This window comes from Antedon bifida, chromosome 6 (genome assembly GCF_963402885.1).
Source record: "Antedon bifida chromosome 6, ecAntBifi1.1, whole genome shotgun sequence".
In the NCBI taxonomy this organism is placed as follows: domain Eukaryota; kingdom Metazoa; phylum Echinodermata; class Crinoidea; order Comatulida; family Antedonidae; genus Antedon; species Antedon bifida.
In genome coordinates, this window is record NC_136231.1 from 6,835,794 (window position 1) to 6,849,369 (window position 13,576).

At 33.2% G+C, this 13,576-nt stretch overlaps 1 protein-coding gene across 2 annotated transcripts; it reads right to left on the reverse strand.

The window, feature by feature from the left end:
• Positions 1 to 43: 43 nt before the first annotated feature.
• Positions 44 to 13,540, reverse strand: LOC144844133 (general transcription factor 3C polypeptide 3-like). Of its 2 annotated transcripts, XR_013612391.1 has the most exons (20): positions 13,420 to 13,540; positions 12,791 to 12,923; positions 12,278 to 12,334; positions 11,908 to 12,087; positions 11,405 to 11,481; positions 10,739 to 10,853; positions 10,080 to 10,246; positions 9,483 to 9,570; positions 9,118 to 9,265; positions 8,042 to 8,235; positions 6,959 to 7,201; positions 5,889 to 6,059; positions 5,432 to 5,676; positions 4,878 to 4,970; positions 4,268 to 4,369; positions 3,905 to 3,983; positions 2,666 to 2,790; positions 1,791 to 1,878; positions 693 to 957; positions 44 to 657 (listed from the first exon to the last, which is right to left on the reverse strand). XR_013612391.1 is itself a non-coding variant. In XM_078700875.1 (19 exons), the coding sequence occupies exons 1-19, from the start codon at positions 13,507 to 13,509 to the stop codon at positions 779 to 781; spliced, it is 2,574 nt and encodes an 857-aa protein (XP_078557001.1). In that variant the 5' UTR covers positions 13,510 to 13,540; the 3' UTR covers positions 44 to 778. The 2 variants fall into 2 exon arrangements, 1 of the variants encoding a protein (XP_078557001.1); XM_078700875.1 differs by having other exon boundaries at positions 44 to 957.
• Positions 13,541 to 13,576: the final 36 nt, after the last annotated feature.

A 13,576-nucleotide genomic window follows, 5' to 3' on the forward strand; every position in this document is an offset into this window, starting at 1 on the left:
AGTCTCCAAAACGTACCATTAAAAAATGACACAGAACACAAATAAGTTTGTCAGATTGTATTTAAAAAATATTGCACATTGTATACAGTGTTCCTTTGATGTTTAAACAATATTAAAAAGAAAGATTACAACTAACTTTCCTATACAACGGTCGATTGAATTTGTTTATAAATTATTCATGAATCAAAAGCTGGCCATGCATAATAATTTTGTAAGACCATGGCTACTTGTATCCATCAGCTGTTTCTAACGATTTGTAGCCCAGAGAGTGTTAGGCAGTGTAAAGCTCTGTCTACTCTGTCAAATTTTATGTGACAAAAAAATGTGCCCATATGATGCTTATCACTACAGTCGATTCTTCCAATACCGGACTCTCTGAAAACCAGAAACTCTCCCAATACCAGACTTTTTCTGGGTCCAAAAGGTCCCAAATTCCTTTTTACCATTAAAAACACATTCCGAATACCAGACTTTCTGGAAAACCAGACATATTTGGCCAGCCCAAAGGTGTACGGTATTGGGAGAGTTGACTGTACCATATTTGAGCACATCACACTTTTTTTGTCAAACTAGTTTGATAGTGTTTATTTTTTAGTGTGTAGATAAGATACTGAGAAGGTTAATCATGGAGAGAATGGGAGTGGAGTGGAGTGTAGAGTTGTTCAATGAATTAAAACCAAGTGCTGTATGAGCCGAATAAAACCAAGGAAATTTGTAGGCCTATGTTTTTACATGACACGGTTGTTTTTAATGTTTTTACTCAAAATGCTTTATTCAATCACACCACAATATGTGTCATCAAAATGTGGTTTGCAAGATCCTCATTACCACTTGATCTGTATATCAATGATAAATTGAATGCAGCCTCTCTACGGAGATCAAATGTTTCATCACCTTCGATAGAGGGAGCTGCTTTCAAGGCTTCTTCATAGAAATGAATTGCAAGATGGTACAGACCTGAAAAAATTAAAAAGATAGTTAAACGTAACAGTAAACAAAACATTGTAATTAAAGTAGTAATGTTAGAAACTCATGTTTTATTTATTTATGACGATGACACATCTCCCAGAGAAGCCAGATAGTCACATAGCCGTTAAGGCTAGTGGCTAATAATAAAATGGTTTGTGAATCAACAACATTTGGTGTACTGAACAGTAGTGACTTTTAGATTTCCACATCCACTATGTTGACTGCTACCCTACGACGTCATTTTTATGATATGCGCATACTGAGAATGTAATTTTTTTTTTCTTATATATTCAGGCAAATTGCCAAGGATAACTGTAAGCGAATTCATTCACTATCCTTCTTAAGGTGGCAATCGTGTTCAAAACATCACACAAGATGCTCTACATAAACAAAGTCTTATTACAAGTCTTTGGGAGTGGAGTTGTAAATTGTCATTAGAAAAAATCCTGACATATGACAGGACTTGAACCCAGGACCCTTGGATTGGTAGCCAAGCATCATAACCACCAAGCCACTCCACTTTCACTAGTAAAATACATTTCAGTTAAATTTTATTTACAAATTGTGATTTATCGATTTTTATTGGTTATTTTAAATAAAGTGTTTAATACTACTGGGGGTTATCACTAGGACGGCAACCTTTGTCCAGAAAATTAAGGTGATTATGTCATATGTTCACTGGCACGTCAACATAAATGTCCACTTAATCTAAACGTTCATATATCTGTCGATGAGTAACAGTCGACTATGACCCATGTGGACGTTAACTTCATGCACATTCACTCAAATCTAAAAGTCCCTAGTGTAAAAATAAAACCTACCAAGGTGATGCATAGCACGACCTATGTTATAACTGGTTTCTTGTATGTTTCCCCTTAACCGTTGATATTCTTTAAAAAATACAACAGCCTGTAAAACAGAATATAAGCAAAACGAATTAAAACATTTATATTTTCTTCTGGATAAACAAATAATTATATATATTGACAAGATAATGATGATTCTGTTTGCACAGGATTAGCAGTAGTTTTTTATCCACTCAAAGCTAAAATGCCTATTGCTCACAGGTGTGGACCACACAAGCTACTTTCATCTCTCCTTTCAGCAGCCACCAACGACTGGAGCTGAGATAGACCAGAGCTCTCCCCACCTTTCTGATTCTGGTTTTTAAGTACACACAAGCTAGATGTGACTCCAATTTTAAGTCCTTACTTGAGAAGATTGTTCTTGTTGAGTGCTATGTTTTGTATTTTTTATATGAGATATTTTATGTTCAACTTCAATTTATTTATGCAATGAATTGCGATAATAAATAAAGTTCAATATTTCAAGTTCAACTATGGTTGAGGAGTGCCTTGAACCTGTGCCAAATAGGTTGCAATGCTTCTGGCTTAACCACTTAAACATTTATGGATAGATTGTTGGTGGTTATGGTTGAACATCTTGTGCATGCAAGTCAACCCCTTGTGTAAACAGTAAAGCCTGTTTTTCTGTCAATCGTTGAGTTGCGTTAAGTTGCGTTGAGTTTAAAATCGTTCAAGTTGAAAATAAAATAACGATGGCAATGATCAAGCCGGACCACTAATATTTTCATTTTTACACGATCATGCATAGTTTCTTGGTTCTCTCGAGCGTTGATGGGACACGCGGACGTGAATTATTACAAAACCAATATTCTGCTTGCCGCTGTGCTTACCTGCATTATCACCATCTGTCTTTTAGTAGGAAACTTCTGGCAAGCAATATGTAGAAATGTTAAAGCAATAAACAGGTTGGTCATGTCAGAATCTGGGTTCATCTTGTATCCTCGTACGTATTCACCTTAAAAAACAACAAAAATATATTGATAAAGTTATTATATACAGTAAGGCATTATAGAGTAAGAATCAAGAACGTTTATTTGATTAAAAAAATAAATAAACATATGCCTACCATTATTATAGAATCAAATCAATATCTTTGTTCATCTCATCACTATACAACTCGTCACGATAGAGAAGGTGTTCTCAAACAGACCGCGAGGAAGTTTTATGATTATGCATATAGAGTAGCCAAACAAGCGCGTTGCATTATGAGATATGTTTTGATCGAAAACTTTGACTGGAAGTCAAAGTTATTTTTTGAACAAAAAAACGCCTGTATTTCAGTTAAATGATTTTTTTTTTCGACTAATTTTTGGTGAAAGTAATAATATTATAATACTTCAAAATGACCCACTTTTTTTCGAAATCTTTTTTATTTATTTTTTGGGAATTAGTCAAAGGGACAATACATCTTTAAGGAATATCATAGCCACTTTCATTAGGGATATGTATATAACCTTGATATTACCATGTTTGGTTCTGTTATAGATTACTGTACGCATACTTTTAACTACAGTATACTGTATGTATGTACCTGTTATATTGTTTGAAGGTTTGCATGGCAAAATCAAATGTTGATATAAAGTTTGCAGTACACCACATATATTAGTTCTGAAAAGAACTGTTGAGCTTCTCGAGGTTTCGATCAATATGCTTTGATCGTCTTCAGGAGTCAGAACAGAACTAATATATGTATGTACCGCAAACTTGATATCAATACCTTGTTTATAACCACAAAAGCTATGTTGCTTATTGCTACTGTAGGCTACTATTATATTTGAACCCAGAACCATGGATTGGTAAAATATTAACCATGAAGCCCCATTATAACTCTGCTTTTCACACATTATTTGGTGGAACAGCAATAGTTCATTTATGAACATGTGCCAGAGACTACATTGATATACCCTTATCTTTAAGCTCTGTCTACACTATCAAACTAGTTTGATTTACCCAAATATGGTAGTGATATACCCAAATATGGTAGTGATATGTCATCACCATGTCCATATATGGGCACATCACATTTTGTTGTCACAAAGTTTGATAGTGTAGACAGAGCTTTAGTTTACCTAGAGCATGTTTGTAACTGCCTTTGTAAAATGCATTGTGACCATTTAACAGACTCAAGGCAAAACTGTCAGGATATTTCTGAAAGTAAAAGCAACATTGTAGTGTAAATATAGAATATAAAACTAGAATATACAAAAAGCATACAGATCTGTCTACACTATCAAACTTTATGTGAAAAGAATGTGATGTGCCTATATATGGACATGATGATGTCATATCTTTACCATATTTGGGTATACCACTACCATATTTGGTTTTGTCAAAATAGTTTGATAGTGAAGACAGAGCTTAAAAGTTACTTAAAAGTAACTAAAACATGAGAAAAAGCACTACCAACATTTTTGAAAAACAACTAAACTTACTCTGATTGTGAGACGAAGACAAAATCGCATGAGAAACTTCATGTCATGATGTTGCGCCATCATCAAACCTAATAAATTCCAAGACTGATTATTGTAACCATCCTGAAATCAAACATGGTTATAATGGTATAAATATAAACATAGCTAATTATAATAATAATATACCACATTTATATAGCGCCCTTTTCATGAAAAAACATGCTCAAAGGCGCTTTACATAAAATACATCAAGACAGACAAAAAGTTAGTTATACATAGATATATAACCATATGGATGCAGTTTAAAAATAAATCTATTAAAAAGGTAGTTAAATTTATATATTAATTTATTTATTATTATACATTCATCACTATTAAGGGTTGAACTGAACAGTAGCTCAAATTCATCATATGGATCGCAACGGTTCAATACACACAAACAGTAACTACAGTACACTAATCAACTGCTCACTTTTTTAGTACACTAAAGGTTAGTAAGTACATGATTCCTCTTTCTTGTTCTGGAGTGAATATCTTTACTTTAATTTATTTAAACATTGAGTACATTGAAAGAATGTTATTGCTAGGATTGGTAGCTCATAGCAATATGTATGAAATAAAAACTACATACCATTCTGCATGTATTTCGCAAATACCAATTTGCTTTTGGGTTAAGAAAGTCTCCACTCAGGTATGATGCAAATATCATCATGTGACCAATCTCCTGAGGAATAATTATAATTCATGTTTTTATAATAGTAATAATAATAAATTCTTCAGTGGATGCAAGTACGTGACAATAAGTCTTTATTTGATAATAATTTCATTTATGGTGAAGGAAAAAGGTTACGTTGAAACTTACCCAACGTTTCACATTACCATCGCACTTTCTCAAGGTTGTAATGTCAGCTTGATTTGCAGACACTAACCATGATAACGCATGAAACGTTGGGTAAGTTCCAACGTAACCTTTTTCCTTCACCATAAACGAAATTATTATCAAATAATATTTGTTGGAATAATAATAATAATACATCTATTGTTCTTTAAATTGTGCAACCTGATGATATGCTATATACTTTATCTTAAATAAAATTTGAAATATAGCATCATAATGGCTTGCCTCATTCTTGTTTTTATTATAATATCAAATGTATTAGTGGACCCTCCGGTCCTTATACGGACCCTTAACTTTTCAGTGAAATTTGATAGACGAGTAGACCACATTGCAGACGACAGCAAATGATGCAACGCCACGTAATCTTTGCAGGCGCCGAGAGCTTCGCAAACTTTCTTGAACAATTCCCACCATACTTCCTTATTGATCAGACTGTCATCCCCAATTAACTCGCATGGCTCACGGTCGGCTTTCACTCGTAATTCACGTTGGTATTTCAACATTCTCTTCTGTTTTCGAGTTGATGATTCAGCTGTGGATATGTTGAACAGTTAAAAAAAAAATATTCAAAAGAATTTTTACTTAAAAACTACCTAAAACATCTATTAAGGGGACACCTTTGGGGCCAAACAGAGTGTCAAATTCAAAATAAGCCAAAATATGTCATTATTAAAAAATATTTATTATAAAATAGTATTTAATAATATTTATTATATAATAATTATGCCTTATTATTTGCCATACCAGACATCCCTGTGTTATGGTGATGAAACGTATCAGAAAAATAGTGCGCCATCATCTTTAGGGCTTGGTTTGCAAATTCTCGCATGTTTCCTTGCGTGTACAACAACATACACTTCTGATGGATAAGCTGAATATCTTTCTCGGTCGAACATTCTTCTTCCATTTGCGAGTCTATAAACAGCAAAAGGATCATTAGAAAGGAATTGATAAGACTAAAAGACTAAGACTAAAGCTCTGTCTACACTATCAAACTTTATGTGACAAAAAAATGTGATGATATATGGACATGATGATGTCATATCACTACCATATTTGGGAATATTACCAAATATTTGGGCACATTACACTTTTGAGGTCAAACTAGTTTGAAAGTATAGACAGAGCTTTACAAACTGTAAACTGATTATTATTTTAATTCATAATCATTAAAGAAATGCCTAAACATTGGTTAAATGTAAATAACTACACAAAACAGATAAAACTCAAAAGAAGCCCTCAAATATCAAACAATTACAATATTAAAAGACAACAAATTATCTTCAATAATATTACACAATAAAGCCCCAACAAAGTGCCCCCCTAATAGGGGTGTCCTATAATTCTGGCTTGTTGTAATAATATATATATATATCCAATCTGCAGACAGTACTGTTTCGATCTTCTTAGACCTCGTCAGTGCAGCTCAGGTTTCGAAATGAAATGTACCGCAGAACTGGCACAATATATAGGCTGAGCCAGGTATGCGGGACATGGTACACTGATTATGAACACAATATATATATATATATTGCTTCTCATTTGCTTACAAGAAAGTGCTCTTTTAATAGGGGTTCTACAGTACTGTATATACACAAGTATACTAAACAAAGACACAACAATATAAGAATACTATCATTAGATTATTGTATACAAACAATCTTGAAAACAATCTTTATTATAATACTAAATTTAAAAGAATTTAAAAACTTTAAATGTTAAAATTATGATTATGATTTCTGCAAGATTCATATGATATTTTTATAACAATTAATTCAAATATTGAAAAAACATAGTAGCATTACATTACATACCATTTGTGAGAACATCAAGAGCCGCTTGTGACCTTCCAAGCTGTTGCTCAATTGCTGAAAGTGCCAAACGAGCATCAACATGTAATGGGGCTAGTTCCAGAACACGTCTGTATGCACTGGCAGCGTGCTCTTTCTCTTCCAATGCGTTGAGACACTCTGCATATCGCAGCCACACTGCTGCCAGGTTGTAACCATCGCTTTGCACCAATGGTGCAATGATAGGCTTGGCATCTCCATAGTACCCTATCAGACAATAATAATTCCACCATAAAATTAGGGAGTTTCTATATCAGCAAAAACAATAAACAAACTTATAGTAACTAGTTTCTGCTTGGAATTTAAACCTTATTTTATGTTAATGTAAATTGACATGTATTTATATATCACATAAATAGGGCTACAATATTAAATGTACTCAATTTACTAAATTTTGTTTAGAGGCAACCTATGGGAGGTATACAAATATGTATTTATTTATTTTTTCATTTATTTAAAAACATATTTATACAGCAGGATAAAAACAAGTACAGACATTGCACCTGTTATACATATGGCCCTGTTTTTTTAGAGCAGTGATGTAATGGTTCTAATTTATATTTATGTGGTGTAGACACACAGTAGGCATAGTAGGTAAGATAACCTAGTAGGATTAACTGTTGTATTGGTAAATTCAGTCCAATTTCTTGCTGTTATTTGATAAAGAATATGAAATGTATGAGCGAGTCAAATGGCCGAGCGGCTATGGCGGGGCGCCAATTACCGTACCCAAAGAGCCAACAATATTGGCATGGGGTCAAGGGCGACTCGCTAATAGTGGTTCTGGTGGTGGAACAAGTCTTCTCGGATTAAGGAATATAAGCCGTAGGTCCATTATACACAGGTATAACCCGTGTGCACTTTTAAAGAACCCAGTTCATCATTCAAGACGAGTAGGGGTTTACCCTGGTGAACCGGTTTACAAAATAGCCCTGTATCAGGGGGATTACCACCTATCTTATAGAACACTGATGAATTTACTATTGGTAATCCTTGGCAACATGTGCCTAAAGACATAAAATTAAAAAAATATAAACAAATATTTACCAACTTCCATATAGGCTTCAGCCACATCCAAAAACAGATCACCAAATTCATCCACTGATTGGTCAAATAAATCTTGCAACACAACCCTTGATGCTTTTACGTATTTCTCATGAATCAAACACACACCAAGTTTCACTCTTAAATCAATTGGTAGCTCTTCTGGAACTTTTACTTCAATAGATGTTACATCGAGTCTATAAAAACAGAGTTTATCTTTAAGATTACTAATGAAACATTTTCTGATCAAAATTATCTAAATTTCACACAGTAGTTATTTCGAAAATTATGTTTTAAATTTGACAGTATTTAAAAATTGTCATCTGATGCATCAATAATCAAAATGATTGGATTTCATTGATGGAAGGTATTATGAATTTCAGAACAAAAATTTTAATATTTAGATCAGAATTACAAAGAGTTTGATAAATAATATATAATAAGAACATAATAAAGAATGTGATATTAAGCTCTGTCTACACTATCAAACTAGTTTGACAAAAACATATGTGATGTGACCAAAATATGGTAGTGATATTCCCAAATATGGTAGTGATATGATATCATTCATCGTGTCCATATATAGACACATCACATTTTTTTGATAATAAAGTTTGATAGTGTAGACAGAGCTTTAAATTCAGTCCAATTTCTTGCTGTTATTTGATAAAGAATATGAAATGTATGAGCGAGTCAAATGGCCGAGCGGTTAAGGCAGAGCACCATTTACCGTACCCAAAGAGCCAACAATATCGGCATGGGTTCAATCACTCCTAATTCAGGTGGTGGAACCAGTCTTATCAGTTAAGGACTATAAATCGTAGGTCCAGTGTTTTCTTCTCTGTTTATTTTGAAGAACCCACATCACATTTTTTTGATAATAAAGTTTGATAGTGTAGACAGAGCTTTAGACATGTTTCTGGCAGTAGATTACAGTAGACCACTTATGACTAAAGTGCATACTTCCAAAGAAAAGAATTAAAATGGCCCAATCAATTTCATATCTCTTTTTAACAATAGAGAATGTTTATCTTGTGGTTTTACATAAAATTTAACTTGCAAAATTGATACTAGCTTACCCAGGATCAAATTCAACTTGATCAATTTGTTCGATGAGGGCAGAAGTGTCTCCAGAAATCATCTGTACACCACAGTGATCTGATATCACCTGCAACGCACGCTGGTGTTGCTTTTGGCAGATATGAAGTTCCGCCAACATGTTTACATCTGGTAATATAAATAAAAGCATCTTCATGTTTGAATGATAGTTCATACTTACTGGTATACAACTAGATTATAATGAGGATTCAAATTAAGGTATGTTGAATTTAGTAAGCAGTGGATAATGTTCTGAATTTTAGTATAATACTGTACATAATATGATAAACAGAGAGGATTTTGCCAATATTTTAAAAACTAAAAGAGCAAAAACAAAACTACTAACCTTCGGATGTGATGAGTGACGGATGTTTGCTTACTGCTTTCTCAAATATATTGATGGCTGAGGTTATATCTTTATTCAAATGGCAACTCTGAAATAAAAAAAGTGTACCTTTTTAACTTTTCATTGCACTGAATAAAATATATATGATACTGTACTGCTGGCATTGTGGAAGTATGCTTAGACTATAATTTAGACACCATTATTGATTTTACATATTAAACATTTATTTATCCGACAGAAGATACAGGGCTGTACACTTTCATTTCAGAGAGACAAATAAACTGGTACTCTATATGATAAAAAATAATTAATAATAGAAATATAAAAATTACAAAACCTAATTCATACACATTACCTATAAAAAATAAAGTTAGAATAAATAGTAGACTAGTAGTTGGATTCTCTTTAGTATCTAGATATATTGTAGGAGAATATCAGGATTTAAAGCTTAGTGTACACTATCAAACTGTATGTGACAAAAAAAATGTGATGTGCCCATATATGGATATGATCACTACCATATTTGGGCACATCACACTTATTTTGTCAAACTAGTTTGATAGTGTAGACAGAGCTTAACAAAAGCAAATACCTTACCCTAGCCATATCTCTTGCTATGTTTAAACACTGCTCCCCCTTATTTTCTGGTAGTAGAGTAACAATTCTATGATAGGATTCTATTGCTCTCTTATGTTCACCACATTTCTCATACAACTTTGCTCGTTGAAATATAAGACCAATGTTCTGTTGGTTTTGCTTCAACGCTAATGATGTAATTTAAATGTCATTTAGGAATAGCAGATCTATTACTTTTTTTGATTTGTAATGTATTTGTAATTGGCTGTTATTATAATAGCACTACAAACTTTATTTCAATTTAGGATATACTGTACAGCAGTCAAATCTCACAAAATACCAGATGAAAAAGGTCCCAAATTAATTGTTATCATTACAAACACATTCCGAATACCAGACTTTCCTGAAAACCAGACATATTTGGTCAGTGTCCAGTACTGTATTAGGAGAGTTGACTGTATAATTTATTTTAATATATAAGTGGAAAAAGTATTTTAAAAATCAACATTACTGCATATAGACTGGTACATAGGTAAGGGAGTAAAAAAAAATTGTATTATTAAATACCTTATTATATTTCTGATCATTTTATGATTACTTTCTTAAATGGAGTATTACTGCATCCTTTAGCTAACTTTGTTTTTAAGCGATGACAGTAGAATGATGTGTGGTTTACTTACCAGTAGTATAGCAATTAATAGCTTGTTTAATACTATTCTGTTCAAGACACATCTCTGCTAGTTTAACCCATTCGTCGGTGTCTTTAGGATTTAGATGAGCTGCTATTAATAAAAACTAAAATTGAAAAAAAATCAAAAAACACAAATTACTATTTTTTCAATTGATTTATGTCTGCAAATTTAACTCCCTGACCAGTGTAGATTTAAATAAGCTGCAATGAATGGAAATGTTTTTAGAATTGGTTATTTATTTCAACCATGGAGGAATTATTTAGATGATAATAAGATTATTCAAATAATTCCAATTTCTGTTTTCATCAATGTAATGTTATAAAAAATACATGTGCAAATCAGATGCATAATTTTGGCATTTTTGGCTTTTCAGATTCGGATTTTCCAGTAAATATTCAATAACAATTACAATCTCACATTGTCAATTGATATCAGACTGCAATTATGTGGGATGTACTCCAACACATGGAAGGAATAACAGAAAAGCATCGTTAGCTTAAGCTCTGTCAACACTATCAAACTAGTGATGTGCCCAAATTTGGTAGTGATGTGACATCATCATGCCCATATATGGGCACATCATGTTTTTTTGTCACATAAAGTTTGATAGTGTAGACATAGCTTTATAATGGAAAATGATTCGATTAAATATACCTGTAAAGCTTTCTCATTATCGCCTTGGTCTTCATACATCATGCCAAGTAGTTGATAAGGTTCATAGCTTCTTGGAGCTAAATAAAAATTAGTTTTTATTCTATAGCACTGTCTACACTATCAAACTAGTTTGATTAAAAAGTGTGATGTGCCCAAATATGGTAGTGATATGATATCATCATGTCCATATATGGGCACATCACTTTTTTTGTCACATGCAGTTTGATAGTAGACAGGCCCTTAGCCATTTTCTTAAGCTTTGTCTGAAAAATGTGCCCATATATGGACATGATGATGTAATATCACTACCATATTTGGGTACATCATACTCACAGCTTTTTTTATCACATAAACGTAGATAGTGTAGACAGAGCTTTACATTTTTTAAGATAAATTCATGCTTGAATACTTCAACTTTCTTCCAGTAGCTTAAAAGTCAAGATTGTTTGACTACAAATGACGTTCTAAATCTCTCTCTCAAGAAAACAAACATAAATACTCACCTTCTCGTATTATCTCCAAGCACATTTTGATAGCATCTTCTCTGGCTCCACGTGCAAAACACAAGTTAGCCTCTCCCATCAATCCTCTGAGTGTTTTAGGTAAGCGATTAAAATGCCGTTTTTTACCTGTTTTGCGTTTCTCCTTTTCCATTTCCAGCTCAATCTCAAATGCATCATCCCCTGTGGAACATACGTACATATACCACAGTTACAAACTTGTGTTGTTTAATTTAACACACATGACATATTAAATTGAGAACTTTTGTTATTGACTAAAATATCGTTTATTCTTTTGATGTACGGACGTCTGTCTGTACTTGAACATTAGAATTAAATTGTTTGAACAAACAAAATTAACAAATTTACATACCAGGTGCACCAAGAGAAATACTCGCCCCGATCATTGCCGATGTGGATGCTTCTTCACCTACAAAATAATATTAAATAAAATAATTAGAGGAAAAAATTATAATTCACCCTGACTTTTGGGTGTACAAACCTAACTGGCAAAATGAACCCAACTACTGTAGCCATATAGCACATTTTGGCAAATTAATTAATTCTGCAAAAAGTTTGATTTACGGAAATTGGGAAGTCAAACCGTAAGTACAGGCTAAAAATTAAAATTTTAAAAATAAGTTGAAACAACAATAATTTCGACATTGTCTTGTCACCTAGCAATTATGAAAAATGTATTAGCAAACTACATTTCTTACACAAATATTTATTTCCCCTTCAGTACATTTTATTACAAACAAAATTGCTAGGATGAGAATTTACAGCCCAACACTGACAGGATGAATAGATGGGATACTGTATTAAATATTGTTTTATACATTCTTATCTTTTGAATTATTATTATTATTTTATAATTCTATTATACCGATAAAATTGGTTGATGTCATTGGTTCTTCAAATTCTTCATCACTACTGGCAACGTCATGCTGCAGCTCCGGTTCTCTGATATCTGCTGTCTCATCTTCCAATTTGTCAACATCTTCAAGTAATTCTGTCAACTAAAAATGTTTTTAATAATTTTGAAGTTTGATGTTCCCGCCCCTGACATTTAAATGTATCATATTATAAATTAAAATTATAAAATGCAAGTTTCAAGTAATGAATTAAAAGAACTTTATAACAAAAATAATACTGTTTAAACGACAAGACATGATAAATTAGATTAAAAAAATATGCCTTGCTAGCCTTAATATATAACAAATGTAGTGAGCCGGCTAGGTGTAGTGAGCCGGCTAGGTGTAGTGAGCCGGCTAGGTGTAGACGTGCGCCGAAGTGAATAGTAGTGGACTGTCGGGGCTAGGCCTAGACTCTCGACTCCGACCTAGGTCCAGGCAGGGCTTGCCGGCCTCCCACCCTCCTATAAGTATACTCTCGGCTCGGCGGCAGAGCTTGGCCTAGCTTTAGACACCACACAGTGACACAAGGAGGATGCTTTTTTACAATAAAAATCAATCTCAGCAATACTCTAACATAATAGGCACCATATCACCATACCTTCTGTCCATCAGACCACTGTTCAAAAGATATTTCACCCCGTAAATACTTCAATAATTCACCTTCGTCAACCAATTCATAACGAGACATGTTTTCTCTAACGCCAGAGCAGAAAAGTTTACTAACTATTGAGGGCGTTTTCATAGCCGAGCGGGAT